Source organism: Candoia aspera, chromosome 11 (genome assembly GCF_035149785.1).
Source record: "Candoia aspera isolate rCanAsp1 chromosome 11, rCanAsp1.hap2, whole genome shotgun sequence".
Lineage (NCBI taxonomy): Eukaryota > Metazoa > Chordata > Lepidosauria > Squamata > Boidae > Candoia > Candoia aspera.
Genome location: NC_086163.1, coordinates 1,943,244 through 1,970,939, shown reverse-complemented (window position 1 = coordinate 1,970,939; position 27,696 = coordinate 1,943,244). Strand labels below are relative to the sequence as shown.

Sequence of the window (27,696 nt, the reverse complement as noted above, 5' to 3'; positions counted from 1 at the left end):
AGTTACCTGCCAGAAAGTACATTTCTCTGGGTTGACAGGGCAACTGCAGGAGCTTTGGCTAAGTGCCAGGCCATTTCATTTTTCCAATCCGGGGGATTTGAAATTGCAATATAGCCATTCTTTTAGAGTGCCTCCTTCAAACCTTGATATTCTTCACTGAAGATCGTAGCATCCTCATTTCTCCCCTTCCAAACGTGAATGTTTATTGCTTGTCACATAGAACAGTGTGAAAAACAGAAAGAGAAAGTTCCTTTTAGGATTTGTGATTGTATTAATACTGCAGATCCCATAGAATCTACCTTCCCATCATTGGCAAAATGTATCAGATCTACATTCATACGTTCTTCCGTGACCAAGAAAAAGGCTTAATAGAACATTAACTGGAGAAAGACGGTGTAGTACGCAGGCCTCCTTTAAGGGTATTGTCTCGGGGGCGTCGGGATGGCCTTTATCCAAGCTAGTGTTTCCTGGTTCAGAAGGTCCTCTTTAGGAGTATTTAACGTAACATCCCATCAGGATGCACCGGATTCTACTGTCCTCCAAAGGTTAGAGGTGGTGGGTGTACTAGGCGGCTTTGTGGTTAATTTGCCCAGGCTGAACTTGGGAAGAAATCACTCTTAGTAGTTGGAGGAAATGTCTGAACAGGTACTTTCCTTGCTCTTCATTGTAGAATAAAAGGACATGTGATCTCTCTTACGCCATTTGCGGCATGTACTTGTGGCCTCCAGACCCATAGGTGCCATTTGGGGCAAGCAGTGTTGTGCAAAGCACAGAGAGTAAGAAAGAGCCAGTTAGTTGCTGAATTCCCTTCTGAGATTGCAGAACTTTCCACAGGCATTTTCTGCCATAAGTCAATCCCGGATCCCCACCCCCGCCCCCACCAGAACAGGTCATGATTGCCATGCCCCTTGCCCCAGTTTCCATGGGGCATCAGCAGTAGTGCCCCACTTGGCCAGGCAACACCAGATGGGCATCTTTAGGAATGGTGGAGAAGCCACCACCGTCCCTCTGCTCCTGGACCCTCCAGCTCTCATTCTGCCTCCTCACGAGCAGGGCGTCTCCTTGAGGTCCGGCTTCTGCCTCTCAGGGGCTTCCCAGCAAGGTCTCCTCAGCCCTCTTCCTGGAGTAACTTTGCCTCCCTTTAGGAGCACCCACCTTCTCTGCTGCCTTAGCTGTATCTGACCTGTTCGCTATTTGCAGATTATGATTATTCATTTGTTAGATTCCTCTCCTGCCTTTCATTCGGAAGCTCAGAGCAAGGTACCCAGCGCTCCTTCCTTCCTTTTTTCCCCCACAACAGCCCTATGAGGTAGGTTGAGTGTGGCTGGCCCGGAGTTCCCCCATGAACTTCCATAGCTGAGGAGGGACTAGCACCGGGATGGGATGGAGAAAAGGAGCAGTCTTTATTGCTGTGATCTCTTGTTTCTCTCTTACATTTGACAGTCAGAGGAAAGGGGGGAACCCTCAAAGTTTCTGACTTGAATTGATACTTGATTCAAAAACTTGGAGGACAAAAAAATCGCCATCCTCCTCACCCTCTTCAGTCTCCATCCCGCCCTCGACCCTCTCTGGCTCTGTGAGGGTCTCCAGGGGACCCTCCCGCTCTCCTGCTCCCTCCCCCTGCAACTCCTCAGGGGGGCCAACAGGCACACGGCACCACCCGGGGGCTCCCCAGGCAGTCGGTCTGCCACCAAGCGGCCAGGAGGAGGCGAGGGCAGCCCCCCTCCGGAGCTTGGCAAGGGAGCAAGGCATGTGCTGAGCCAAGGCCCCTTTCTCAACACAGGCCCCTCTGACTCAGGATTTCAGGCTCTTATTACACGCAGCAGAGTCAGAGACCCAGAAGAACGTCGGAAGGGAAGGGGAGAAGGAGAGGCACAATCGCTTTCTGACGTTTGGTCTCAGTCATTGCTCCCTTTCACCAACACACGTACAGCAGAGCAATTTCACACAGTCCACAAAATAAAATCTATAATGCAAGTCGCTTCACTGATCCTGCTGTGCAAACTGTTTGCTCCAGTCCTCTTTCTGTAGGCTGGGCATTCCCCCCTTCCCCAGTCACCCGGCCTCCAGCCAGCCTCCAGCAGATTCATTGCCAAGATTCATCCGTCCATCCATTCATGCCAGAGACCCCGGGAGGAATGGAGGTTGGCCTCCCCTCTGGCAGCAGCCCGCCCGATCAGCTCCTCCACTTTGGGTTTTTGCAGGGCTCCATTTTCTCTACCTGCCCCCTGGAGCAAGAAGCCCACCCCCTTGCATTGGCACTTTCCACGTGTGACCCCCGGAAGTAGACCTTTCCCGCTTCCACCAACACCCCCAGCCATGTCTTGCTCCCTGCTCAGGGCTGAATTTTTCACTCAGCCCTCCTTTTCTTCTCCTGCTTTACTCCATTCTGCATCGCTCTTAGGAAACCTTTATGTCCCACCTAGCAGCAAATCTTACCAACATTTTCCCAGGCACATTCAATAAACACATTCCCCTGTACGCAGGAGAATTGTTTTGCAGTCCCTCTTACTACCTTGCCAGTCACTGGATACAAATGCAGCCTTCACACAAACTTTTTTTTTCCTTTTTTCCTTTTATTTATTCTTACAAGTTAGGTGTTATAACTGTCAAAATGAAGAAGTACGAGACTAATACAAAAACAAGTTTAAAATGGGTAACAGACTATAATGGTTCTTATCATAGTTGAAAAGAACCCAGTTTAAATAATAAAATAAAGATAGATTACAAATAAATCTCAGATAGGGAACTTGGAGTACTAGTTTTATGCCCAATTTCTAGTCAAAATGCATCTATTAAACCTTTTTAGCATAATTAGAATCAGTAAGAAGAAAAAAGAGAAATAACAAATAGTGAATAATACATTAAGAGAATACTGTGAATAATATAAGCCAAATTTAGATATAAACTCAAGCCCAAATTCCAGGTACGGCACAATTCCATGGACGCTAACATTTAGAGCTTTAAAAAAAAAAAAAAAAATTATTAAACATTACAGTTAAGCAGATAAAAACTTAATACAAAGTACAAAAAATAAAAGGATAAAAAATAGAAAGTGCAGGAAAAAAAGAGAAAGAGAAAAATAGAAAAGAACAAAAGGATATAGCAAAAATGAAGAAAAGCAATATATAAAGAAGTGAGTTCCCCCTTCATCACAAGTACAAACAATTTTAACAACTTATCACCTTCTCTTAAAGTACAACAAACAATCTCTTCTTCCCATATCCCATCTGTTATCTGTAAACAGATCCTTACAGCCTCATCATTTCAGTCCTGGTGTCAGCAAAAGTCCATTAAGGGTTACCAGAAATAACAACATAACAATTTTAACCTTGATCAAATAAACCCACTTTATATTCCTTTCTTTACTTTTAACTATCTTAATCTTTAATCCTTTCAAATAATGTCCTAGAGCTTGTTTTCTTTTCATTTTTTCTTTGTCACTTCTCACAAAACCCTTCAGAAGTTTAACAGGTCTCTTTTGTAAATCCAATATAAGGAAGTTATCCAAGTTGTACTTTTGGCTTGCCATTTGTATATCCCTTTGATGGTGATTGTTGAAACATCAGCCGGTTTCATTTGTATATCCACTGTAACATCTTTTTCCATATCATTTTTGTGGCTTATTATTTTTAAATCCACTTTCACATCAGTCTCGGTCTTATCCAGTAAAACTTGTTCCTCTTCCTTAATACCTGAACACAGTCTATCTATAACAGCAGACACTTCTGAGATTGACTTCTGTGTCCATTGTTCAAAAATATCCTTTAATACATCTGATTGTTAAGGTATTTTGCTCCATTCTGTGTTAATAAGTCAAATTTTAGTGTTCTCCTCCTTCAATTGTAATCTTTAATTCCTTCTGGTTCCCTCTAGTGTCCAACCTTCAAATTCCCATCTTACCGTATTTTCTGTTAAGAATTCACAACAGCATTTTCCCACAGGAGGGTTCTTATAATTAATTTCAAAATCTTATTTCAAATCCATCCGGACCCTTAGTCCATTTATAACTTTACAAAATCAACGTTCTAATCACCCTTTTGCTGTTTATTCCAAAAAAAGTTTTTGTTTGTATGTATGTATCCTTAACTTATCTTTAAAACTTCTTTCATTATGGATTAAAGGAAACTCACCTGGCACGTATTATAAAACTCATCGATTGATAGGTTCTTAATAGTTGAAAAGCAGTTAAGAAGCAATTTCCAAAAGTGATTAAGAAATGAGGTTCCACAGAACTTTGTGACCATGATAAAAGCTACATTGCAGCTGTCAGCTTGGTGGAAATCCCTCGACTCCCAGCAGCTCAACTCTTGAGCCAACTGCAGAAACCTCAGTTCCTGCAGTTTACTCACAAAGAACAGCTATCCAGAGTACAAGTGAGCAATCTCACAATCTCTCCTTTTCCCAGAGAGATTTCATCGGCCAGAATTCACCTTCTGTCTGCCAACCTCGTCACAATGCCACCTCCACTCCTTTAGACACATCTAGCTTGCCGTGAATCCTCACCAGAAGTCCTAACAATTTAGACCTTCAATTCCATTCTTATTTATTTATTTTATTTATTATACAAATTTCTATTACTGCCCATCTCCCCCCAAGGAGGGAGACTCTGAGCAGTTTACAGTAAAATACTCTGTTAAAACCTCAACACCTAAAATTACCAAATCAGCATCTACCAGAGTAAAATAATAAATATAAATATAAAATCCAAGTGGGAAAATTTCCATTCAGTAGGGAGAACTCTACATCACCAGCCACACCCAGGAAGAGCTCTTGCTCTTCCCATCCCAGGCGAGGCGGAGGAACCCTTCTGTCTTCAAACCCTTCTGGAAGGTCGGGAGCGAAGGAGCCTGTCTCACTTCGGGGGGCAGAATGTTCCAGAGGGCGGGTGCCACTGCAGAGAAGGCTTGCCTCCTGGATCCCGCCAGGTGAAACTCCCTTGCTGACTGGATCTGCAGCATACCCTCTGCATGACCGGGTGGGACGGGTCGATGTTATGGGGATGAGACGGTTCCTCGGGTAGCCTGGCCCCGTGCCATGTAGGGCTTTAAAGATCATAACCAACCCCTTGAATTGGACCCAGAAGTAGACTGGTACCCAGTGCAGCTCACGCAGCAAAGGTGTTTCGTGTGCTGATCTTGGGGCACTCATCACTGCTCGCGCAGCCACATTTTGGACCGACTGAAGCTTCCGGATACTCTTCAAGGGTAGCCCCATGTAGAGCGCGTTGCAATAGTCTGTAGGGGAGATGACCAGGGCATGAGTGACCGAAGGGCATCTCAGTCCAGGAAAGGGCGTGACTGGCGCACAACATGAAGTTGTGCAAAGGCCCTCCTGGCCACAACTGCCACCTGCTCTTCGAGCAGGAGTCGTGAGTCCAGGAGGACCCCCAATAAAATTCCCATAAAAATCTCTAAAACATTCCTTCCAGCATTCCTTCACTTTTGTTTCACCTCATATTATTTCATCACTTTTATTTCTAATTCCATCACTGAAGGATCCTGGTTTAGCTCTGTTGTTCCAGGTGTAAATAAGCAAGTATGTAGTATAGAACTTTCAAGAGTGATTGACCTCCAATATTTAAACAATTGGAAACACATAAGTGGACATTTGGTCTCTGTTTATCTATCATTCAGCAAGTGATTCTCCATCATCCCAGCTATGATTTTGGAAGGATGACCAAAGGATGATGACCAAAGGTCAATTATGGACCAGTTAGTTTTCCTTTCAGTTTTTTTCTGTTTGTAATATTTGAATAAAATAAATTAATAAAATTTTAAAAGATCGTTTGTTGTTTATTCGTTTAGTCGCTTCTGACTCTTGTGACTTCATGGACCAGCCCACGCCAGAGCTTCCTGTCAGTCGTCAACACCCCCAGCTCCCCCAGGGACGAGTCCGTCACCTCTAGAATATCATCCATCCATCTTGCCCTTGGTCGGCCCCTCTTCCTTTTGCCCTACACTCTCCCCAGCATCAGCATCTTCTCCAGGGTGTCCTGTCTTCTCATTATGTGGCCAAAGTATTTCAGTTTTGCCTTTAATATCATTCCCTCAAGTGAGCAGTCTGGCTTTATTTCCTGGAGGATGGACTGGTTTGATCTTCCTGCAGTCCAAGGCACTCTCTGCAGTCCAAGGCACTCTCAGGATTTTCCTTCAACACCACAGTTCAAAAGCATCGATCTTCCTTCTCTCAGACTTCCTTATGGTCCAGCTCTCGCAGCCGTATGTTACTACGGGGAACACCATTGCTTTAACTATGCAGACCTTTGTTGTCAGTGTGATGTCTCTGCTCTTAACTATTTTATCGAGATTTGTCATTGCTCTTCTCCCAAGGATTAAGCGTCTTCTGATTTCCTGACTGCAGTCAGCATCTGCAGTAATCTTCGCACCTAGAAATACAAAGTCTTTCACTGCTTCTACATTTTCTCCCTCTATTAGCCAGTTCTCAATCAAGGTGGTTGCCATAATCTTGTTTTTTTTTAGGTTTAGCTGCAAGCCAGCTTTTGCACTTTCTTCTTTCACCTTCATCATAAGGCTCCTCAGTTCCTCTTCGCTTTCAGCCATCAAAGTGGTATCATCTGCATATCTGAGATTGTTAATGTTTCTTCCAGGGATTTTAACTCCAGCCTTGGATTCCTCAAGGCCAGCATGTCGCATGATTTGTTCTGCGTACAAGTTGAATAGGTAGGGTGAGAATATACAGCCTTGCCGTACTCCTTTCCCAATCTTAAACCAGTCCGTTGTTCCGTGGTCTGTTCTTACTGTTGCTACTTGGTCATTATACAGATTCTTCAGGAGGCATACAAGCGGTATTCCCATACCGCTAAGAACTTGCCACAATTTGTTACGGTCCACACAGTCAAAGGCTTTAGAATAGTCAATAAAACAGAAATAGATGTTTTTCTGAAACTCCCTGGCTTTTTCCATTATCCAGCGGATATTGGCAATTTGGTCCCTAGTTCCTCTGCCTTTTCTAAACCCAGCTTGTACATCTGGCAATTCTTGCTCCATGTGTTGCTGAAGTCTACCTTGCAGGATCTTGAGCATTACCTTACTGGCATGTGAAATGAGTGCCACTGTTTGATAGTTTGAACATTCTTTAGTGTTTCCTTTTTTTGGAATGGGGATATAAGTTGATTTTTTCCAGTCTGATGGCCATTCTTGTGTTTTCCAAATTTGCTGGCATATAGCATGCATTACCTTGACAGGATCACCTTGCAGGATTTTGAACAGTTCAGCTGCGATGCTGTCATCTCCTGCTGCCTTGTTATTAGCAATGCTTCTTAAGGCCCATTCAACCTCACTCTTCAGGATGTCTGGCTCTAGCTCACTGACCACACCGTCAAACTATCCCCGATATTGTTATCCTTCATATACAGGTCTTCCATATATTCTTGCCACCTTTTCTTGATCTCTTCTTCTTCTGTTAGGTCCTTGCCATCTTTGTTTTTGATCATACCCATTTTTGCCTGGAATTTACCTCCGATGGTTCTAATTTTCTGGAAGAGGTCTCTTGTCCTTCCTATTCTATTGTCTTCTTCCACTTCCGCACATTGCTTGTTTAAAAATAATTCCTTATCTCTTCTGGCTAACCTCTGGAATTTTGCATTTAATTGGGCATATCTCCCCCTATCACTGTTGCCTTTTGCTTTCCTTCTTTCTTGGGCTACTTCTAGTGTCTCAGCAGACAGCCATTTTGCCTTCTTGGTTTTCTCTTTCTTTGGGATGTATTTTGTTGCCGCCTCCTGAACAATGTTGCGGACTTCTGTCCATAGTTCTTCCGGGACCCTATCTACTAAGTCCAGTCCCTTAAATCTATTCTTCACCTCCACTGCATATTCCTGAGGGATATTAGTGAGCTCATATCTAGCTGATCTGAAGTCCACGTATAAAGCCGTCTCTTAGGTTGTTGGAAGAGAGTGTTTGTTATGCAAAGTGAGTTGTCTTGGCAAAATTCTATCAGCCTATGTCCTGCTTCATTTTGTTCTCCCAGGCCATGCTTACCTGTAATTCCAGGTGTCATTTGACTGCCCACCTTAGCATTCCAGTCCCCCGTGATGAAAACATCATCTCTTTTAGGCGTGTTGTCCAGTAGGTGCTGCAGATCCTCATAGAACTGCTCTACTTCAGCTTCTTCAGCATCTGTGGTTGGGGCGTATATTTGGATCACTGTGATGTTAGATGGCTTGCCCTGAATTCGAATTGAGATCATTCTGTCGTTTTTTGGATTGTATCCAAGCACTGCTTTAGCCACTTGACTATTAATTATGAAGGCTACTCCATTTCTTCTGTAGTCCTCTTGTCCACAGTAGTAGATCTGGTGGTCATTTGATGTTAAGTGGCCCATTCCAGTCCATTTCAGTTCACTGACGCCCAGAATGTCTATCTTTAATCTTGACATCTCACCAATAACCACATCCACTTTGCCCTGGCTCATAGATCTTACATTCCAGGTTCCGATGGTGTGTTGATCCTTAGAACATCGGATTCGCCGTTCACCACCAGCACCGTCGGCCGCTAGCCGTCCTTTCGGCTTTGAGCTAGCTGCGTCATCACGTCTGGGGCTAGTTGAACTCATCCTCTGTTCCTCCCCAGTAGCATTTTGACCATCTTCCGACCTGGGGGTCTCATCTTCCGATGGTATACCGACATATCTCTGGTTGTACTGATCCATTTAGTTTTCACGGCAAGAATACTGGGGTGGGTTGCCATTACCTTCCCCAGGGATCGCATTTAGTCTGACCTCTCTGTCACGACCTTCCCGTCTTGGGTGGCCCTTCACGGTTTAGCTCACGGCATCATTGAGGTGCTCAAGCTCCAGCACCACAACAAGGCAACGATCCTTTGCTGAAGAAAAGATCGTAGTATCTCTTACTTTTCATCAGAAAGCATACAACTTCTTCCCTTGCTGAGTAAAACAAACAGGTTATCTGATGAAATTTTCATAAACGTTAGCTCACTCAGACACCCCTGCATAAGTTGGAACCTTTGTTTCATGTGCCTTTCGGATGATGATGTGGTGCTTTAGGTCCCCATTTGTGGACTTCTTCCTGACCCCAGAAAACGAACCAGTTCAATTTCTAGATTCTGGCTGCAGGTACAGCCAGAGGAGATTTTGTGGTCAGAATCTGGTCAGACCTTCCTCTACTCTTGCTGCCTCTCCAGCTGCTACCAAATGTTCTCCAGTTCATAAATAGCCAGAAGGTGTGATTTGAAGAAATAACAACCATGACAACAGCTCCACTCAGGGGACAAAAACCTAATTTTGGTTGAAGCATCAGGGCCATAGAGGTGGTGCTGGAATTTTCACAGAAGCAGGTGCTTGTATCCTGAAGCCACTCACAGGGGCACCCAATAGCATTGCAGTTCATCTTTTTCTCACATTTCCAGTCTCTACATTTCTCCCTGCGGGTCACTTGGGATGACCCCCCCGCAGCTGTCCACCTGGGTTTCAGAACTTGACCTAGTTTTGAAATGCAGTGTTGGGTTTGGTCTTGTTTTCTTTGTTTTGTTCTGTTCTTTTTTAATGAATGCTTGGATTTGAAAGAATAATTTTTTCCTTCTCTGAGAGCCACAGATTTAAGGGTTGATTCTTGCTCTTATCAATTTGATCTGCAGAAAATTTCTTCCCCTATTCTTGTGCCCTCTGATGTTTGGGACCCACAAGGCAATAATTTCCAAATAGCATATCCAATGGCAAGCCAGCTAGGGACAGTGGGAATTGTAACCCCACAGATCTGAAGGACATCATTTGAGGAGGCCTGATCCAGAACAGAGTTTGTCCCACTTTCATCACAAAATTCTGTGAAATAGAAGTGCTTAGATCTACCTCACGGCCACCATGGTTGAAAATACTTTTGAACTCAAGATGGTCTGCTTTGTGACCGTGTATCTTCAGTGCCGTTAGTTTGCTCAATACAGGCAGGAGGATGTTTGGTCTGGACTGAATGAAAGCATAGGAGTTCTGACAATAAAGAGAGACGGTGTTGACTCTCTTGGCAAGAAGCGTCGCGAGAAGGCTTGGAAATTCCTCCACTTGGTATGGAATGCAAATCAAGACAGACTCAGAAAGATGGACAATTCCATCTGCCAATCAAACAGTTGGGCCTGCAGAGGGTAACGTTGGGGGAATCTCCCCTTTTCATCTCTCCTGGAGCCATTGCCACAAACACCAGTTCGTTTGTGTGGTCTAACACTTCTTAGGGAGGCTGGTCGCAAATCCAGACTTGGTTCCAGAATTTTCAGAAGAGCAGAGTGGGGGCAAAACAGGCATCCTTATTGGTTCATACTTGGATTGGAGATTTCTAGGAAATGCCAGTACTGCTGGCTAGGCTGGGAAGTTTTAAAACACACATGCCCAGAAAGAGAGAGAGGCAATGGCAAAGTGCTACTGCATTGTGTCTTAGGAAGGAGTTGGGCCTCTCAAGGGGAGGAATCCTCAGTGCCAGTGACTCCAGTGGTCATTCCGAGACCCTGATTATCTGAATGATTTTTCCAAGCTTTGCATTCACTGTTTCTTGATGCATGATACAAATTATAGCCAGCAGGAAGAGACTTTGCATAATTTGTGGCCTGTGATTCTTTTTCAGATTTTGCAAGCTCTTGGGAAGTCATACCATCCTGGCTGTTTCCGCTGTGTGGTGTGCAATGAATGTCTGGATGGCATACCCTTCACTGTAGATGTGGAGAACAATATTTACTGTGTCAAAGACTATCACACGTGAGAATGCAGAGCTCTGCAGGGCAGGAAAAAGAGGGGGACCCACTGCTCAGGTCATGAGGAAGGGTTGACTGCAGCTAAAGAAACAATATCCAGGATCAAGTCCAGTTTAAGGACTGACAGCAAGGAGATCTAGTTTTCAACATTTTTGTATGTTACACTGGAAGTGTAACAAGAACTGTTCCAATACTTAAAGGAGATCACATCTGTTTTCTTTTTTTTTTTAAAAAGAAATATTTCCATCAATGATATTTGGAGATGAATTAAATCCTGCCTGCAAAAGTGATGGCAAATGGGTCTCACTAGATGGCAGCCATTCAGTATAATCTTCACCTGCCCAGGAAGACTAGTAAACTATTGGTGGGCTGTACTGGGTTAATGGGATCATCATTTTTTTAAGCTGTCCTGCTTTGAATGGAAGGATGGACATAAATCCATAGCTGAATTTAGGTTTCACATGCTGTTGTGGTCTAAAGAATGGAACGCAATAGTGGGATGAAGTTGGGAATAGCCAACTTTGCTTGCTCTCAGTTGTTAAAATGCTGCTTGCCTTCCAGCCATTCTCATTCTCTCTCTCTCTCTCTCTCTCTTTCTCAAGAAAAATGTAACCTCTTTTTCCCCCCAAATCTAGGGTTTTTGCACCCAAGTGTGCTTCCTGTAAGCAGCCTATTTTGCCAGCCCAGGTATGCTCTTCTTTGTCATTTGATTTATGTTTTGACCCAGCTATTCTGTGCTGGCTGCAGACACAGCTTTTTGGCTGTGCAGTCTAACCATGCTCCAGTTGCAGTAATTAAACCAGTTTGACCTTTAAGCCAGATCCTATCTTCTACCTGTCTATTTCTCTCTCTCTCTCTCTCTTGCACACGCACACACACACACCCTACACACACACACACACACACACACGCACCAAGAGGCAGCAGCCTCTTAGATACATCATCTGTTGGAAGGCTTTCCGTGCCCATTAAACTGAATAGCATCCATTGCACACACTTCATCTCCTCAGGCCTCCCAAGACACACTGGCTTGATTTGCATCATACATTGACCCAGTCAACTGTGTTGGCACATGCTTAAGCCCCACAAGATTAATTTGCCCTCTCAAGTGGGCAGTCTCAGCCATTCTCTGTCTCTGATCCGTATGAGCTTCCTACAGTTTCTTTTCTCTAATCTGCTGATATCAACTGTCTTTTTCACCATAGAGCTAGGACCAAGCCCAAATTTTGCAGAGAAAGTGCAAGTTAAGGAACCATAATTTCTGCACTTAATTTTTCAAGGAAGGAAATTCAATATTTGGGAAATGGAATCAAAAGAAAGGTTTCATTGATCAAAGCCAGCCGCCACATGTGTGGTCTTTATATAACCAAGAGGGGTTTATACAGTTGCAGAGGGAGGTTTCAAAGTGCCAGTTTTCCTTGAGAACAAGTGATGGACACCTGCCCAATTTTGACCGTCTTTTGCTGTCTCTCAAAATTAGGGTTCTGAAGAGACCATCCGGGTGGTGTCAATGGACAGGGATTACCACGTGGAATGTTATCACTGCGAGGTAAACCTTGGAGCTGCTGAGACAGCCTAGGTGGAGAGAGGGAGGGAGGCAGGCAGTTTAGATCTAGTACCTCCCCGGGGAAAAGAAGCGCATTCAAGACCCACAAAAGGGTTGGTCACATATTCCTGGTATGTTTTGCTTTTATTTCCTAATTTGCTTAAAGCATTTCTCTGCTACTTTTTAATTAAAACATTCCAGAGTGGGTTACAAGGATGTATCCTTATAGTAGTCGACTACTATAAAACAGTAATAAAGAAAGAGATGTAAACAATAAAAGACAGCACAGCAGGATATATAGCAAAATGAGAGATAAAGAAGTTTGGGACATCATCAACCTTTAGAAAATAATAAAAGATGCCTGGAAAATATTAAGTCGTTTGCCTACTGAGGGAGTCTTCCAGCAGACCCAGGAGCCTCCGTCCTTCAGCTGAGGGCACGGATGAAGGATGGCTGCGCTCTGTGCTGATGGGCAGCAGCCCACGCTTCGTGCCAAGCTATAATGCGGTTGCGTGGGGGCTTAGCGTGGTCTGGTAACCCACGTGTGATCTCCAATGCCTTGTACACCAAATTATGGCTTAAAATCATGTCTCAGCGCTGTGTTGAACGGAGGCAGCCCCTGGTTTTCCTCACAATCGGTGCAATTTATCTTTGCCTCAGTTCGGAGAAACGTTTAAGTCTACAGGTAATAAAACATATACATAAAAAATATTACATTACAATAATAATTTTACTACCTTAACTCATATGGGCACCAGTGGCTCTGCAGCTAATCCCCAAAGGCCCTTCAAGAGAGCCAGGCGTTTCCCTGGCCTTGGGAGGACTTGCCCACAGGGAACACCCACTGCACCTTCTGGTCGGTGGTAAGTCTCAACAGGCACTTCAGTGGGAAAATCTGTCTGGAAAAGGAGGTCTTTTAGGTGCCCAGGTCCCAACCCATTTAGGGTGTTAAGTATAGCAACCAGCACCTTGAATTGCACTTGGAAACGTGAGCAGTTTTTTTTTTTTTTTGCTGCAGTGGCGTAATGTGGCAGTATCCTGACCACCCAGTGAGCATGTACACTGCTGCATTCTAGACTAGCTCCAGTTTCCTGCTGGTCTTCAAGAATAGTGCCATGCAGAGTGAATTACAGTAATTAACTAAAGCGACAACAAGCCACAGCTGTGCACCAGCTGAAACTGGGCTAAGGCCACCTTGGCCACAGCTTCTACCTGTTCTTGAGGCAGGAGCTGAGAATACAGGAGAGCCCTTTCAACCCCCAGGGTGTGAGCCTTCGCTCTCTGGAGAGCACAATTTCACTGTGAGTCAGTTGGTGCAATTCAAGAATCAGGAGGCTTCTGAATCAACAGCCACTCCATCGTGCTTGGGCTTTTTTCCCTCCAGGCCCTGACACATCCCATTATGCCCAGGATGGAAGTACACAATTGAATATCATTGGCATATTGATGGTACTTACCCTGAACCATTGGATGACCTCTCCCAACAACTCCATGTAGATGTTAAATAGGATAGGAGAAAGGGCTGAGAACTGAGGCTTAGAGTATCTGTGGACCCAACCTTTTCTTCCCACCATAACCAACTGGACACAAGCAATCAAACTGGAGCAAAACCACCATAAAATGCTGCCTCCATAACCCTCACAAGCACTCCAGAAAAGTACTGCAGTCCACAGTATTGAAGGCTGCTGAGAGACCCAAGGGGAGAAAGGTTGCCATGCTCCCTTCAGCCAAGTCTCGCCACAGGCCATCTATGAGAACAACCAATGCAGTGTTCATCCCGTGCCCAGGCCTGAGAACCAACTAGCACAGGTCTAAACAATTGCATCTGTGGCTTGTAGAAGCCTTCTAGCCCGCTTTCTGCCAAATGAGGGCTTGGTTGAACAAACCAGGAGCACCGCCTCTGAGTGCCTGTTCCTCCCTGCTGAGGGTTTCCAGAACACTCTCTCCAGAGAGATTACAGCTATAATTCACTTCTGTACCATTTTCTGTTCCAGTACTGGGTGATCGCTATAGACCTGACATTTCCAGAAATAGTGTCTGTCTGTAAATTCTGTGAGCACGGAAACTTGTCTGTCTTGCAGAAGGATTGCAGATAGTCCTCATTTAGCAACCACAATTGGGACCAGCAACTTGGTTGTTAAGCAAAGCAGTCACTATGTGAAACCACAACTGTGCTTATGATCTTACTTCAGCTTTCCTTTGCTTTACAGACCTGTGAAGGTCATAAATGCGAGGATTGGTTGTAAGGTTACCTTTTTGTCGCTGTCAAAACTACGAATGGTAGCTAAACGAGGACTATCTGTGCTTCTTTCAGTCACATCTCTGAGAGGCTTACTTCCGGTACCACTGGCCACTAATGGATGGGTGGTCTTGTTTCTCTTAGGATTGTGGACTCCAGCTGAATGACGAGGAAGGCCATCGATGCTATCCATTAGAGAGACGCCTGCTCTGCCACACCTGTCATATTAGGCGCTTGAGCACTAAAGTGTCGGCACACTCTCCCCCTGGGTACCCCATGCATATCACTGAACTTTGAGGCTTCCACTTGCCATCTACTCAAGACCAGGAAGAAGACAACTTGCTGGGAAAACAGCTCAACAAAATACTTTCTAGAAAGACGCAGCCACAATTATTTATTGCTTCTAAGATTGGGAAGGAAGGGCCACCTCTTTGGGTCGGTGTACAATTTGCCCAAGTAATTCTTTCCAAGATGCTGGTACTTGAAAAATGATGCACCTCATGGATTGGATGGCAAAAGGGCATGATATCAGAGCTGTTGGGATGACTGGCGATCCATTAATGTTGGCTTGCTTCCATTTTTACCGTTGGTTGGTTGAGCTCCCAGAAGAATCTTAATCTTCCCAACAGGAAAGAGACCAAAAAGGCTTTTACTGTATTTTTAGGTCTTCTTGCACTCTGACCTTGTGTGAGGGGCACAGTGGTGGTTGAATGCATAAAAAGATTGATGGCCAGATTGAATGTTACTTAGAAACAACTGACTCCAGTGTGGGAGATACCTGTTGGCTTTCCATCCTGTTCTTTTGTTGAGTTTCTGTGCAAAACAAGAATGAAAGAGTGTGCAAAACATCATGTGCAGGAAGCCTACTGGATTTTTTTTTTATGAAAGCATGGAGAGCATTCCTATTCAGGGTATGTCAGGCATGCTTCTTAGATGTTTGGCAAGGGTGTGAGGGTTCTGGTGCCTGTCTGCCTGTTTCCAGGTGGGGGCAGGACACACATGCCGTGAAGGTGAAAGGTGCGGGGCTGGCTGGGAGGACAGGTTAACATTCTGGGGTCTGCCAGGCAGCAAGTTTCACCTTTTCCAATCCTTAGTCTTTCCTTAGAATTCTCCAAAAGCTGCACCTCAGTTGTCAATCTTAATGTGTCAGAATGGGAAATTTTTAAATACATGGGGTATAAGCTTATTCATTAAATTTAATTCAGATTTGAATTAAGCCAAACTGAGTTTCTGTCCTAGCACCATCCATTTCTTTGGAGCTGCTGCCACTAATTTTTGAAGGGAATCTTCCCAGCACCCAAAAGCTCAGATGTCACTTGGAGCCTGAAAACAATTCTGCCCCCTGCTGCCACTGCAGCAGGAATTACAAGGGAGAGGTCCTCGGGCTACCTGCAGAACCTCCATTGGTCATTCTCTTCCTAAGTATGGGGAAAACAGGTTCTTGTGCTGGCTCCACCAATGACTGCAGGCAAAGAGTCGGGCTCTCTCTGTCAAGATCCTTCCCAAATGTCCCTTCCATGCATTTTTGGCACTTCTCAAAGTTGCTTGTTCTGAAACTGATTTCTGCTGATAACTTTAGCCCGTGGTGTCTACAGGAAGGATCGAAAAAGTCAAGATGATGATTTCAGTTGTATGGTTGTGGCCACCATCTTGACTTTTTTGACACCCCACCACCAGCATCATGGGCACCCTGACTATTGCAAATGTACAATATATTATTCCCTTTCTTTCTGTTAAAAGGACTGCTGTTCTGTGGTGCGACTTCAGCTGCAAACATACTTCTTCTAGAGGTATTTTTAAGACAGTTGCTTCCATTCTGTTTTTTTTTTTTTTTTACAACTTGGTTATAACCCAGCTTTAAAGGCCAAGTTAATTATACTTGAATTCCCAGCACTTGCATGTTAATTTCCATGGCCTCTTGACCATCACAAAGCAATTTTTTAGTTAGCTCACAAACCAGTTTTAAAATGCCTCGGGAGACAATAGTCTTTTTTCCAGGTCTCTGGATGTAAAGAAATTGGCTCAGATGTGTAGCAAGGAAATAACTAATTTGGAGCATTTTGAACATATAAACCTGTGGAACATGTAGCCTCAAATCTGGATTTTAAAAAATTCTTTTGACTACAGCCTGTTGGCATAGTGACCTACAGCTTCGCTGGGTTTTCTTGAAAACCTAGCAAAAATTAAAACATTAGATAAGAAATGATGTATTGTTAAGAAATGTTAGAAGACTTATGCTTCTATTTCAGCTAAATTTTTAAAGCACACTCCCAACTCTGGGGAAATCTCTGTGTTCCTCATGGAAAATGTTTACTGTTTTCTATTTAAAAAAAGCTACCTTTTGATTATTTGAGACAGAGGTGCAGTTATGTAATTAAAATTGACAACATCGTTTTAGGCTTGATCAGCCATGTCGCATTAATTCCTTGCATACATTGACCTTAAATGGCTTGCTTCTTGTGATAAAAACAGCTGGACTGGGTTTTTGTGGTCTGAAAGCTGCTGGTGCTCCAGTAACTTTAGTGAAAGTACACTTGGGGAATCAGGTGGAAATACAGTGTTAAATCTGTTTGAAAACTGGAAAAGAGACCCCTAACAGAAGAGCAGCGGCATCTTCTGAATAGCAGTTCAGACTGAATTCCCCCAAAGTATCTGAAGTCCTGCCAGCTGCAACAAGAACCTTTTCTATCCTAAAGTATTGAGAAGGGTGAAGAACCTTCATGGCGAGTCGGCCCAAAAGGGATGTGAGCAGTTCTTACTTGCAAATGTACATGGAGCGTGTTGGGACACACAGACACACACACCCCACTATCAGATCGGCCTTTTTAAAGTCTGTTCCAGATGCTTCCTTTGCCTTTCCGTGTTTTGAAGTTTGCAGAAAGTCTGCATTGTGATTTTCACATCATTTGAGAAGCCTGGGCACCTCCTTTCACCGATGGTTTTCTCATTCCTCCTCCCATGCTGTCAAGCTTTGTGCACTGTCTGCTGCTCTGGATCAGAGTCGATTCAGCTTCAAATAAATTTCCAGGTCAAAGTGTAAACCTAGGACTGAAGGAAGTGCCTCCCTCATTCCTCTGCTATTGCGTTTTCTAGCACCTTGATTATTTTAGTGGCAAAATTGTGTGTTCCTGTTACTGCCTTAACCTTCAGCATATAGCAGAACACCTAAAATAGCTAAAATATGCACACACGCTACTGTTTTTCAGACTTTGTTACCAGGCTATTTATTTCACTTGTTTAAAATATTTCAGGAAATTGCCTTTAAATATTTGTCAGCCTGCTGATTTCTTTCATCAACGTTTTGTTGTTTTAATTTTTATTTTCCCCCCATCACCAAAATCTGGTAACAGCTCAGAGTTCTTCTGTCTTTCCAGCACCTTTTTCCATATTAAAGATACCGCCTTCAAGGAGAAAACAGCTAGAAAGTGTCATGCAGCAAAAATAAATACATTCTGCAAGTAACGCAAAACATGTTACCTCCCATTAACGGTTGCTGAATGGGGGAGCCTACAGCGTGTCAAGTGGCAGGCTGGCCGTGCGCCGCAGCAGCACGTTGGCGTTGCCCACAGGCATCTCTTGCTGAAAGCTCGAGGAAGGGGTCTTCTCCACCAGAACCTGCCGGGAGGAGCTGCCTGTCAGCCTTCCGCATCAGCGGAGTGTCCTCCAGCTGGAACTGAGGGCAATGGGTGCTGCAGCCCAGGGGGCGCAAGACTGCGGGAAGGTGCAAGCTGGCGACAGCACTGCAAGTTCAGTGCCACCCGTACATTCCCTTCAGAACAGTTTTGGCTCCACAGGGATGAAGTGCTTTTAACATTTGTGCCACAACACTATTTATGGGAGATTTGTTCTTTCTTTCTTTCCACTGATGTGCATGGGTGAGGAACCAAGGATTCTCTTCGTTTTGTGGAAAATGCACTTAATGAAAAAGGAGTAAATGTATTTGGAAGACCCACCCTGCCTCATAATACAAGATCCCAAAGGAGATTGAAGTAGTTAAGGATGGGGAAATAGTTGTTTCAAAACAGGAGGGTGAGTGTTTTGTAACTTAGAAATTATAAAATTGCAAAAATTGAAGGGAGAGCTCTGTTGAGTTAAACCAGAACTCTAAAGAAGGCGAACAGATCTTTTCTTAGGCCCCAATAAACTTTCGTGATTCAACATGCAACTAATGCCATAACTAGAGAATATAATTTGACTTAAATTAAGTTTTTTTTCTTGAGAAATACTTGCATTTTCTTTAAAAGAATATAGTTTTTTTTCCAAAAGCTTGGACCAATGTTAATTTTTATTTTGTAGGAAATATATAAATGACCAATTTGTATATTATGTGTCTAGTTTACATCTGCAAATATCTTTCTAAAACTTCAATCTTTTAGTTCATAGATAGACTTGCCAGGGTTTTTGTGTTGCCACTTGGTTTCCATGATTGTTGAATAAATGTTGGGAAATATAGATTTATTTATCTAAAAAAAACTACTTACTATCATTCTAAGTTATTTTAATATTAAAAGTCAGAATTTCATTTAACCTTAGATGATGATACCTGCTTTTTTCAATAAAGACATTTTGTAGTTTGTAATTTCTGTGTATTACATGGAAAAAAATTATTTGACATTTTACATGACACTTTACTAACATTGTTCCAACATTTTATGTTTCTTTGACTGAACCTAAAGTTTTGTTTATATTAATTTAAACACATACATACACACACACAGACACCCCAACCTATTTTAGAACAGAAAACTGGAGTGGAGCAGGGAATGATGGAGCAATCCATTCAAATTCCAAGTGGCTCACTCATAGGGAGATTACACGGTACTTTGCAAATAACAGTTGTGCCGTACTTCTAGATAGTGCAGGATGGAGAGAGGGAAGAGTTATATAGGGTATATTTCAGATACAGAATTAATTTTGCTCATTTCTGGATAAATGAGGTTTTTCTTCAGCACCTCTAACTTGACCTGTCAGACTGTTTAATTCTTATGTCACCATCTACAGTACAGGAATTGCTTGGAAACATGCAGTGCTACGCTGCCAAGAGGTCCGTTTGCAAAACATTCGTGTTGAGGTGAGATATTTCTGGAGAGCTGCTGGTCTTGCTATTTGTGGAAAGATAACCTGGCTTCGGTTTTTATCATTTACTAGGTGCTCCTCCATCTTGTGTGGAGGCAGGATGTTTCCAATGTGCAATGCCTAACTTCCAACTTTTATTAATTGTGGTGGGTTATTTTCATCCAATCAACGTTATTTTCCAAAGCAAGCCCCCGTAGCCAACATGTCCTTTGGGACCATTGAGGTTCCAGGGTCTTGCTTTGTTCCTTGAGACCACCTGTTCCTCGCAGTTTTGCCTGGAGGATCAGGAATTGGAGACCCCTCATTCCAAAGCCCAGGAATACAAATGTACTTTAATAATGTCCTTTACATCCTGAACAGGAATTTGGTACTGTCCAGTGTCTATTTCTAGGTGCCATAATTTAAGTATGTTGGGCAAATTGAGAGCCAATGTGGTGTAGTGTTAAAGAAACTAAGCCAGAAACCAGGAGACGGTGAGTTCTAGTTCTGCCTTAGGTGCAAGGCCAGCTGGCTGATTTTGTGGTACTTTCTCAGTCCCAGGACAGGCAAGAGCGAACCACCTCTGAAAATGTGGCCAAGAAAACTCTAGAGACTCATCCATGTGATCGCCAGGAGTTAAGTGAAGGTACTCCCACCCCCCAAAACTTGACAAAGTGGAAGGGAATCAAGATTTGGATGAGGAAAAGTTTAGGTTGGAGCAAGAGAAGAGGAAATTAGCCCAGGCTTGCAATAAAGAGATGAACAACCCCTCTCTGGCATTCTCCAGAACCCCTCCTTGATTGCATCACCAGTGTTTGGTGGCCTAAAGATGAAAAAGCAAACTAGAACTGTTCTGGTCTCTCATCAGTGCTGTGATAGTTTTGCCACAATATCCCTACTGCCCTCCAAGATGGGAAAATTTCTGAAGTACGGCCATTAACGCAAATCCCTATCCCTTCCCTTTTGTAATAGCTAAAGGTGAGGGAGCAAAGTTGCTTTCTCCATTTAGCCAGTGGGCAGAAGGAAACTGCACATCTTGCAGGAGTGATGGTAGAAGTTGTTCACCAATTTGGAAATGGGTTTCTTTGAGGAGGGGAAGCTGTTCTTCAGGGGTCTTTAAAGAGGCTTAAGGCTGTTCCTGGTCCAGTCAAGTAAAAGCTGGATGTGGGAAGTAATATTCTGCTTTGATGTGGGAAGTAATATTCTGCTTTGATTAGATTCTGTAATGGGCAGAAGGAATAACCTTGAACAGGAGGAAGAACCACTACCAAGACAGCAGTCAGATGAAAGATATCTGAGTCCATGGCAGAAATGTAATTTGGGTAAGCATCTCATACATGACCTTCTGTTTTTCTCACAAAGATGGAGGGAGGGGGCAAGTACATTCAGACTTGCAAGATTCTGTTACAATACTATAATGAAAGTATTAGTCTGCATGACTTTGGTTTCCTAGTCTGCTCTACCTTGAAGCGCTGACAGATTCCTTCTAGAGATCCACACACGTTTCATAGCACGACACTTGGAAAGATTCAGATGAACTGGAAGAGGTTCAGAGAAGAGTGACAAAGGCGATAAGGGTCCTACAGTTCTGAGTTTGTTTAGTCTTGAAAAAAGACAACTGAAGGGAGATCATGATAGCACTTTTCAAACGTCTGAAAGGAGGTCAGGCAGAAGATCAAGCTCTCTATCACCACAGAGTGTGTGTACAAAGTTAATCCTGTGTAACTGCAGGAATTCAGATTCCACTTGAATTTTGGAACAACTTCCTAAGGTTCAACAGCTGAACCAAGGACAGTTAGAGAAAGGATCCAATGACCCAGAAAGATTGTGGAGTCCACTTCCCTGGGTGTGTTCAAGCAGAGAGCCATCTGTAGTGCTTTAATTTGGGTTCTTGCATTGAGTTGGAAGGGATGGCCCCAATGGCCCCTTCCAGCATGATGGTGCTTTCCAAAACCTAGCTGTTCATCCACTTTAAAGCAAGAGCTTATCCGTTTATAAGAACAAACAAGGCAACTGCAAGCTAAGTATTCGCCCTCAGTAATAGAATGCGTCAGGTTTAAGTGATGGGGGAGACCACCGCGGACCTGCTTTCACCAGCCTTGAATCAAACGTACAAGCTCAATATGAAGTCACAGTACTAGAAAACCAGTTCTTTGTACATGGACGCAGGCAGGCCTGCGTAGCACAAATTGGCTGGATGCCATGAACCTGCTTTTTTCCTCGAACAGCTTGTTTTGTTTTGAAGAGTGAGTGGGTGGCACATTAAACAGAACCAGCAGAGAGAGAGAGAGAGAGACAGAAAGATGAGAGAGAGATTATTATGGAGAATCTGCCTGAAGCATGAGGAAAGAGGTAGAAGGCAGTTGACTTGTTCACCTGCAAAATGCCTTGAGAAGGTAGGGAAACAAAACTGCAGTCAGCCTGTGGAAGTACATATCCTTACCCATCCAAAGGCTTAAACTTGGCAGTCCTTTTTGTTTTTAATTGCAGGATTACTGGAAATTTAGAATGCCTTATCTAAATGAAATTGGATTGGAAACCTAAAAATAAGTCACACTTTATGTATGCAAAGCCAAGCATGGAAATTTAAGGGGAAAAAATCAACATGCTTTAGAACTTAGTGAAAGCTGCAGCTGATCTTTAAATCCTTTCCTACCTTATTAAGAAAGTGACATGTTTCTTGGTATGTTATCATGATTCACCTTTGTAAATGTAGGAGGGAGAGCAAGGAAACTGGACAGTGGTGGTCAGATCAAGGTGAGCTGAGAAGGATGGTTTTTCTTCCAATAGATAGCTTGGTTGGCAAGTGCAATAAGCTTTTTCTGGTGGTGCTGGGTGAGGGTGGGGGCTCCTCCACTTGGCTTTTCTGGAATTCAACCCCAATATTTGCTCAGAGGGCCTTCCCTACATGTGAGATGCAATTGTTGTGTTTGGAAACAGAGCAACCGTTCAGATGTTTTTAAAGGTAGCCAGGGCAGCGCCAGAAGGAATGTGGAGCAGGAGAATCACATACACTTATCACGCAAGCTAGATGCATTGAACAAGCTAAGACTTTTCAGTGTAAATTGGTCCAACATACTGTTGTCCCCAGGCCTTTCAGACATAGAGATCAGGAATAGGCCATGGTCCCCACAGCATCTCCTGTGCTTTCAGATAGCTCAAAGGGCTTCCTGTTCAAAGTGGAATCTCTTTAGTTCCTTAGAATAGACTCACTTGAAAAAAATTGTTGGAAAGCAGGAGGAGCTGTAGTAGTCCAAGCTGTTTTCAGTCATTTCAGCATGACTTGCCAAAGACTCTGAGTCATGGAATTGGAAGGGGACAGTGATGCCATCAGAGTAGATTCTCTGCTCAGAACAAGAAGCCAAATGAAAGTATCACCACAAAGGGAGTCCACCTAAGGAATTGGTTCCACTGCCAGTCTGTGCTTGAGGTGGTCTCCCTGTATTAACTTAACGTCCCAGTTCTGTTCCTGCATTTCGAGTCGAGAGAAGAGGCTGTGGCTTTCTTCTTGCAGATTATAAGGTTCCTAGAACAGCTTCTCTCTCTCTCTCTCTCTCTTTCCTTCCTTCCTTCCTTCCTTCCCAGGACCAAGTTCCTTCTTTGGGCATCATCATTTGATACTTGGTCTGGTGCATAATAATATCTTTGCAGACATGCAGACAATTTCCCTATGGATGTTGCAGCCACGCAGGAAGCAACAGCTGTTAAAACTTTATTTTATTTAGAAATGTATATTGCCACCCATCTTACGGAAGATAATCCTAGGCAGCTCATAATATTAAATAAAAACAGAATAAATAAAACAAACCCCATGCAGCACCACATACCCCAAACACAGTGCTGCGACATCACACAGCCTCCCCCTGTTCTATCATTTGCTGGGCATATGTAGCCCAAAGCCTGGCTGAAGAGCCAGGTCTTCACAGCCATCCAAAAGGCTACTAGAGATCCCCTACTTGCTGGGAGACTTCCAGACCGAGTTCATGGCTTTTAATGGCTCTAGTTAGGGTTAGGCAGCAGGGCAGCCAGGTCACCAACACAGCCCTGTTTTACCTGAACATGTGTAGAGGAGTAGGACTGAGACATATGGCAAAATGTTCTGGATAGGTGCCCAGAAAAAGATGGGACAAATCGGCCCTTCTGGCCAGGAGCTCTGTACCACTCCTGTACTGAACTGTTTGCTCCAACTTGCCAGGTCGTCATGATCCATACCAGATCAGCCCATTATAAAATCACAGAAGTCGCCTTTTTAGCTTGGAACTGATTGCTTGGCCTGACTTTGCAGATGGCCCCAGAAATCAGAAGAGGTAAAGTTGGGAATCATTTTGACTTAACAAGTCCTCTCTCTCCACACAGATCTGCCATTTGCTCTTCACTAGATCCCTACTTGCCCTCCGCTGGCTGGAGAGGGCCTCCGTGCCCCTGGAGGAGTGTGAACAACATACTCCTGGGGTCAACAGAAAAAAAAAAGTGCATCAAAGGGGAAGAGGGAAGTCTGTTGAGAGGGAGTAAATGGGGAAGGAAGCCAAAGAGAAGAGCTTTCCATCCTCGGCCCTGCTAGCATCAGACGTTTTTTTGACCCCAATAATACCTTTTAGAAAATTGCATTTCCCCTATGACAGTATCCATACAGTAAGCATTATATCACTATTTTGAACTGTGACTTTTACATTATTCAGTTCAGGGTTTGAACCTGGCTTATGGATCCAGGTTGCCTTAGGTGCACTAAACCGTAAAAGAATCCTAGCATCAAAAGGGTCTATTTAGGCTGTGGAGTGCAAACATTTCCAATCCTATATTAGAATATAGTGTGTGATGAAGTTTCAGATTTGCTGTTTAGCCCCCTGCATTTTACTGCCTTGTTCTGTCTTTGTATCATCTCTTCTTATATCCTTTCAAAATATTTAATAATCAAATGGAGATCAACCCAGAATTCTTGCTTGATTCTTTGGTAATTCTGCCAATGTACACCAGGTCCTTCTAATTTTCTCTGGGTGCCACCTACTGGGGAAGATTTGTTGACTACCACGCTGATCATACAGTGCTGTATTTTTCCCTTTTTTTTAAGAATTTAGTGGGCCTTCCAAGAGGTGCACATCTTGGTGTTCTTCTCCTGGTGATGGCGGCAGTGCAGAATTAGCAGCCCTCCCGGTCTGTGGATCACGAGAGCAGGGCATCCATTTGTGCCCAGGAGACTGGATGCACCACCAGGGTTCGGCTTTGGGTTCGTTTGGAGCTGAGGGGTGGGGGAACGGAGGGAGGGCTTTCTTCCACCATCTCAGCTAGTCAATAAAAAACTAAGTACGAACTTAAACATACACTTGGTGCTTCCTTTTGATCAAAGACAAATGCTTTCGTTACATAAGAATGATCGCACACAAACCCTTCCCTGGGTGGAACTGTCTAAAGTCATTTATTACTTGATATGTCAGCTAATACGGTGGTTATAGAAAAGATGCTGGAGAGTGGAAGGAAGGTGCAAAGTTCAAGACTATCTCCTAATTAGGCCCCAATAATACCTTTTAGAAAATTGCATTTCCCCTATGACAGTATCCATACAGTAAGCATTATAACACCATTTTGAACCCTTAGTAACATTTACATCTGGAAAAATTAAGGTGCAGAAGAATCAACAGCCAATCCATTGATTGCCCTGTCAGTCGGTCATTTCGATCTGGTCTTACACTTCTCCATGTTATCAAAACGTTATTTTTTTTTGGTAGGACCAAATCAGCAAACATGCATTGCGTTGGGGTCCCACTCATACCCACAACAGATTGTGTTCTCATTAAAAAAAATTGCTGCAAAGTTGCATAGCACTTTCTTGACTTTGAGCCAATGGATGCTCAGCATCAGTAGACTAAAAATGGGGAGGGGGCTTTTTGAATAACGTTAAATGTTTAGAATTTTGGGGGGCCGCATTCCTAGCTGTTCAGGGCCGCATGCATCCCGCAGACTGGACACACCTGAGCTAGATATTCTGGGTCACTTTGTTTCCTGCAGTGTCACCTCCAGCAATCTACTTTCCTTTGCTGACCTCTTCAACTTGGGTTTTCCTTGGGCATGTGTTGGGAGGAGAAAAACCTGGAATCACAGCCTGGGCTTCCAATGCAGCTCTAAACAGGATGGGAGGCTGGAGCCTGGACTGATTCTGCCTACAAGCTGGCCAAAGAGTAGCACCCCAACCGGGCTCTGCAGAAGATCACGCACCCCAGCCAGCCTCCTGCAGCCTCTGTGCCTGGCCTATGCAGGGAGGAGGGGATGGAGTGGAGCAGCTGCAAAGGGGAGAAAAAGCAGAAAGAGAAGGCTCGCATTCTCTGGAGACCCAACTAGGAATCTGGGGTTTTTGAGCGCTCTACATGGGGCTACCCTTGAAGAGTATCTGGAAGCTACAACTGGTCCAGTGTAATGGTTGCCTATCCTAAAACACTCTCAGACTCACAAGCAAGGGCTTCGTAAAATCTGGTTTATTTTAGAATAGTATGCAAGTACAAAGAAAGCTGAGAACGGGAAAAGCGCACCAAATGCAAACTAAAAACCCCTCGGTGCAAACGAGATCCCTCCCCCCGTAGAATCTTCCCAGGCTCACAATCTAAGGTGCTCCCAACGGCTTCTGATGATGCGGTGGAAAAGTCCTTGAGCCGAGCACATAACCCAGACACATTATATTGAAACGAATATAGATACAGAGCTTGGCACAAGGTCCCCCAGCAGCTCCCTCCCAACAGCAACTCGCGTCAGCATGTGAAACGTTACGATGTACAGTGCACATTGAAACAGTGAACATGACATCCAGAGTGCAGCCCCATGGGCAATCCTGGGTGTGCCAAGGTTTGCACACGTAACATCTTTGTTGCGTGAGCTGCACTGGGACCCAGTCTGCTTCCGGGTTCAATTCAAGGTGCTGGTCATTACCTTTAAAGCCCTACATGGCATGGGGCCAGGATATCTGAGGGACCGTCTCGTCCCCATCACATCGACCCGCCCCACCCAGTCACGCAGGGAGGGCGTGTTATGGACCCCATCCACAAAAGAATTCCATCTCGCGGGGTCTCGGAAGCGGGCCTTCTCTGCAGTAGCTCCCTCCCTTTGGAACACCCTTCCCCCAGAGGTGAGGCAGGCCCCCTCGCTCCTGGCCTTTTGAAAAGATTAAAGACCTGGCTTTGTCAGCAGGCTTGGAGTGGGAGGGGGAACAGCTGTACCTGGGGATGGCCAGCGCCCCAGAGTGACCTCTGATGGACCTACTACACTCACGGTCTGATAAAGAACTCTTGCCCATCTTGATTCCATCACATTCTTACTTTTACTGTATTTATTGTATTTATAACTGTTTTGGCTTTTTAATTCTATTTTATTGTAAACTGCTCAGAGTCCCTCCTTAGGAGGGAGATGGGCGGTGATAAAATTGGATACATACACACATACATACATAAGTTTATTTCTGTGCAGAGGGGAAGGGACGCCTCAAATTCCCCTCCCCCCAGGGAAGGGCAAGGACGCCTGCCCACTTCGGCCATCCTCCTCGCAGGGCCTGGGCTCCAATGAGGGTCGCATGAGGTGCAAACCCCAAAGCCCAGCTAGCAACACATGAACCTGGCGCTGGCGGCAGGCTCTGCTTGTAGAAATGGGACTAGGGGCTGCAGGCATGGCTGTCTCTGATACTGCAGGAGGGAAGCAAGTTAGACTAGTTCGGGGAAAAATCCCTGGAACCTCTTTGCTTGCAGCAAAGTGACTCCTGCTTGAGCAATCTTACTGGCAAAACATGGGACCCGACGGAAGATGCACTGGCCCAAACAGCAAAGCAGCCGGCTGAGAAGCAGGGAAGCAGGGTTATGGCTCAACAGTGCCCCTTCCACGGTTCTGATGCGCACTGTTGCCGACCTACCAAAACTAACTGGGTGTGATACCATGGAATGCCATTGTTATGGCTGCATGTGCATTTGCTTGTACGTTGCCACGAGCTCCTTGCACTTCCAACCATACACTCCCTTCAGCCAATCACCTAAGGGGAACAGGAGAGCATCTAGGAGAGCAAAGGTGGGTGAGGGGAAGCCAGGCAGGAGGTGCTCTCCAGGGAAGGCAGCACCAACTGCACTGCAGGTGTCCAAGATTGCTGCTGGGACATCCACGGACCCAGATCT

The 27,696-nt window shown here is 44.4% G+C and overlaps 1 protein-coding gene and 1 long non-coding RNA gene across 4 annotated transcripts in view; both read left to right on the top strand.

The window, feature by feature from the left end:
• The window catches only part of WTIP (WT1 interacting protein), a 98,495-nt gene extending 83,144 nt beyond the window's left edge, over positions 1-15,351 (top strand). The window contains exons 5-8 of one of the 3 annotated variants that reach the window (XM_063312759.1): positions 10,589-10,719; positions 11,351-11,402; positions 12,196-12,264; positions 14,645-15,351. In XM_063312759.1, coding sequence (XP_063168829.1) covers positions 10,589-10,719; positions 11,351-11,402; positions 12,196-12,264; positions 14,645-14,797 — 405 coding nt within the window. In that variant the 3' untranslated portion in view covers positions 14,798-15,351. The remainder of the gene's footprint in view (positions 1-10,588; positions 10,720-11,350; positions 11,403-12,195; positions 12,265-14,644) is intronic. The other 2 variants (XM_063312760.1, XM_063312761.1) reach the window with 2 other exon arrangements.
• Positions 15,352-20,541: 5,190 nt separating this feature from the next.
• Positions 20,542-23,213, top strand: LOC134503841 (uncharacterized). Its single transcript, XR_010068597.1, has 3 exons — positions 20,542-20,605; positions 20,773-20,877; positions 23,141-23,213. It is a non-coding gene; the product is annotated as an uncharacterized LOC134503841 (long non-coding RNA).
• Positions 23,214-27,696: the final 4,483 nt, after the last annotated feature.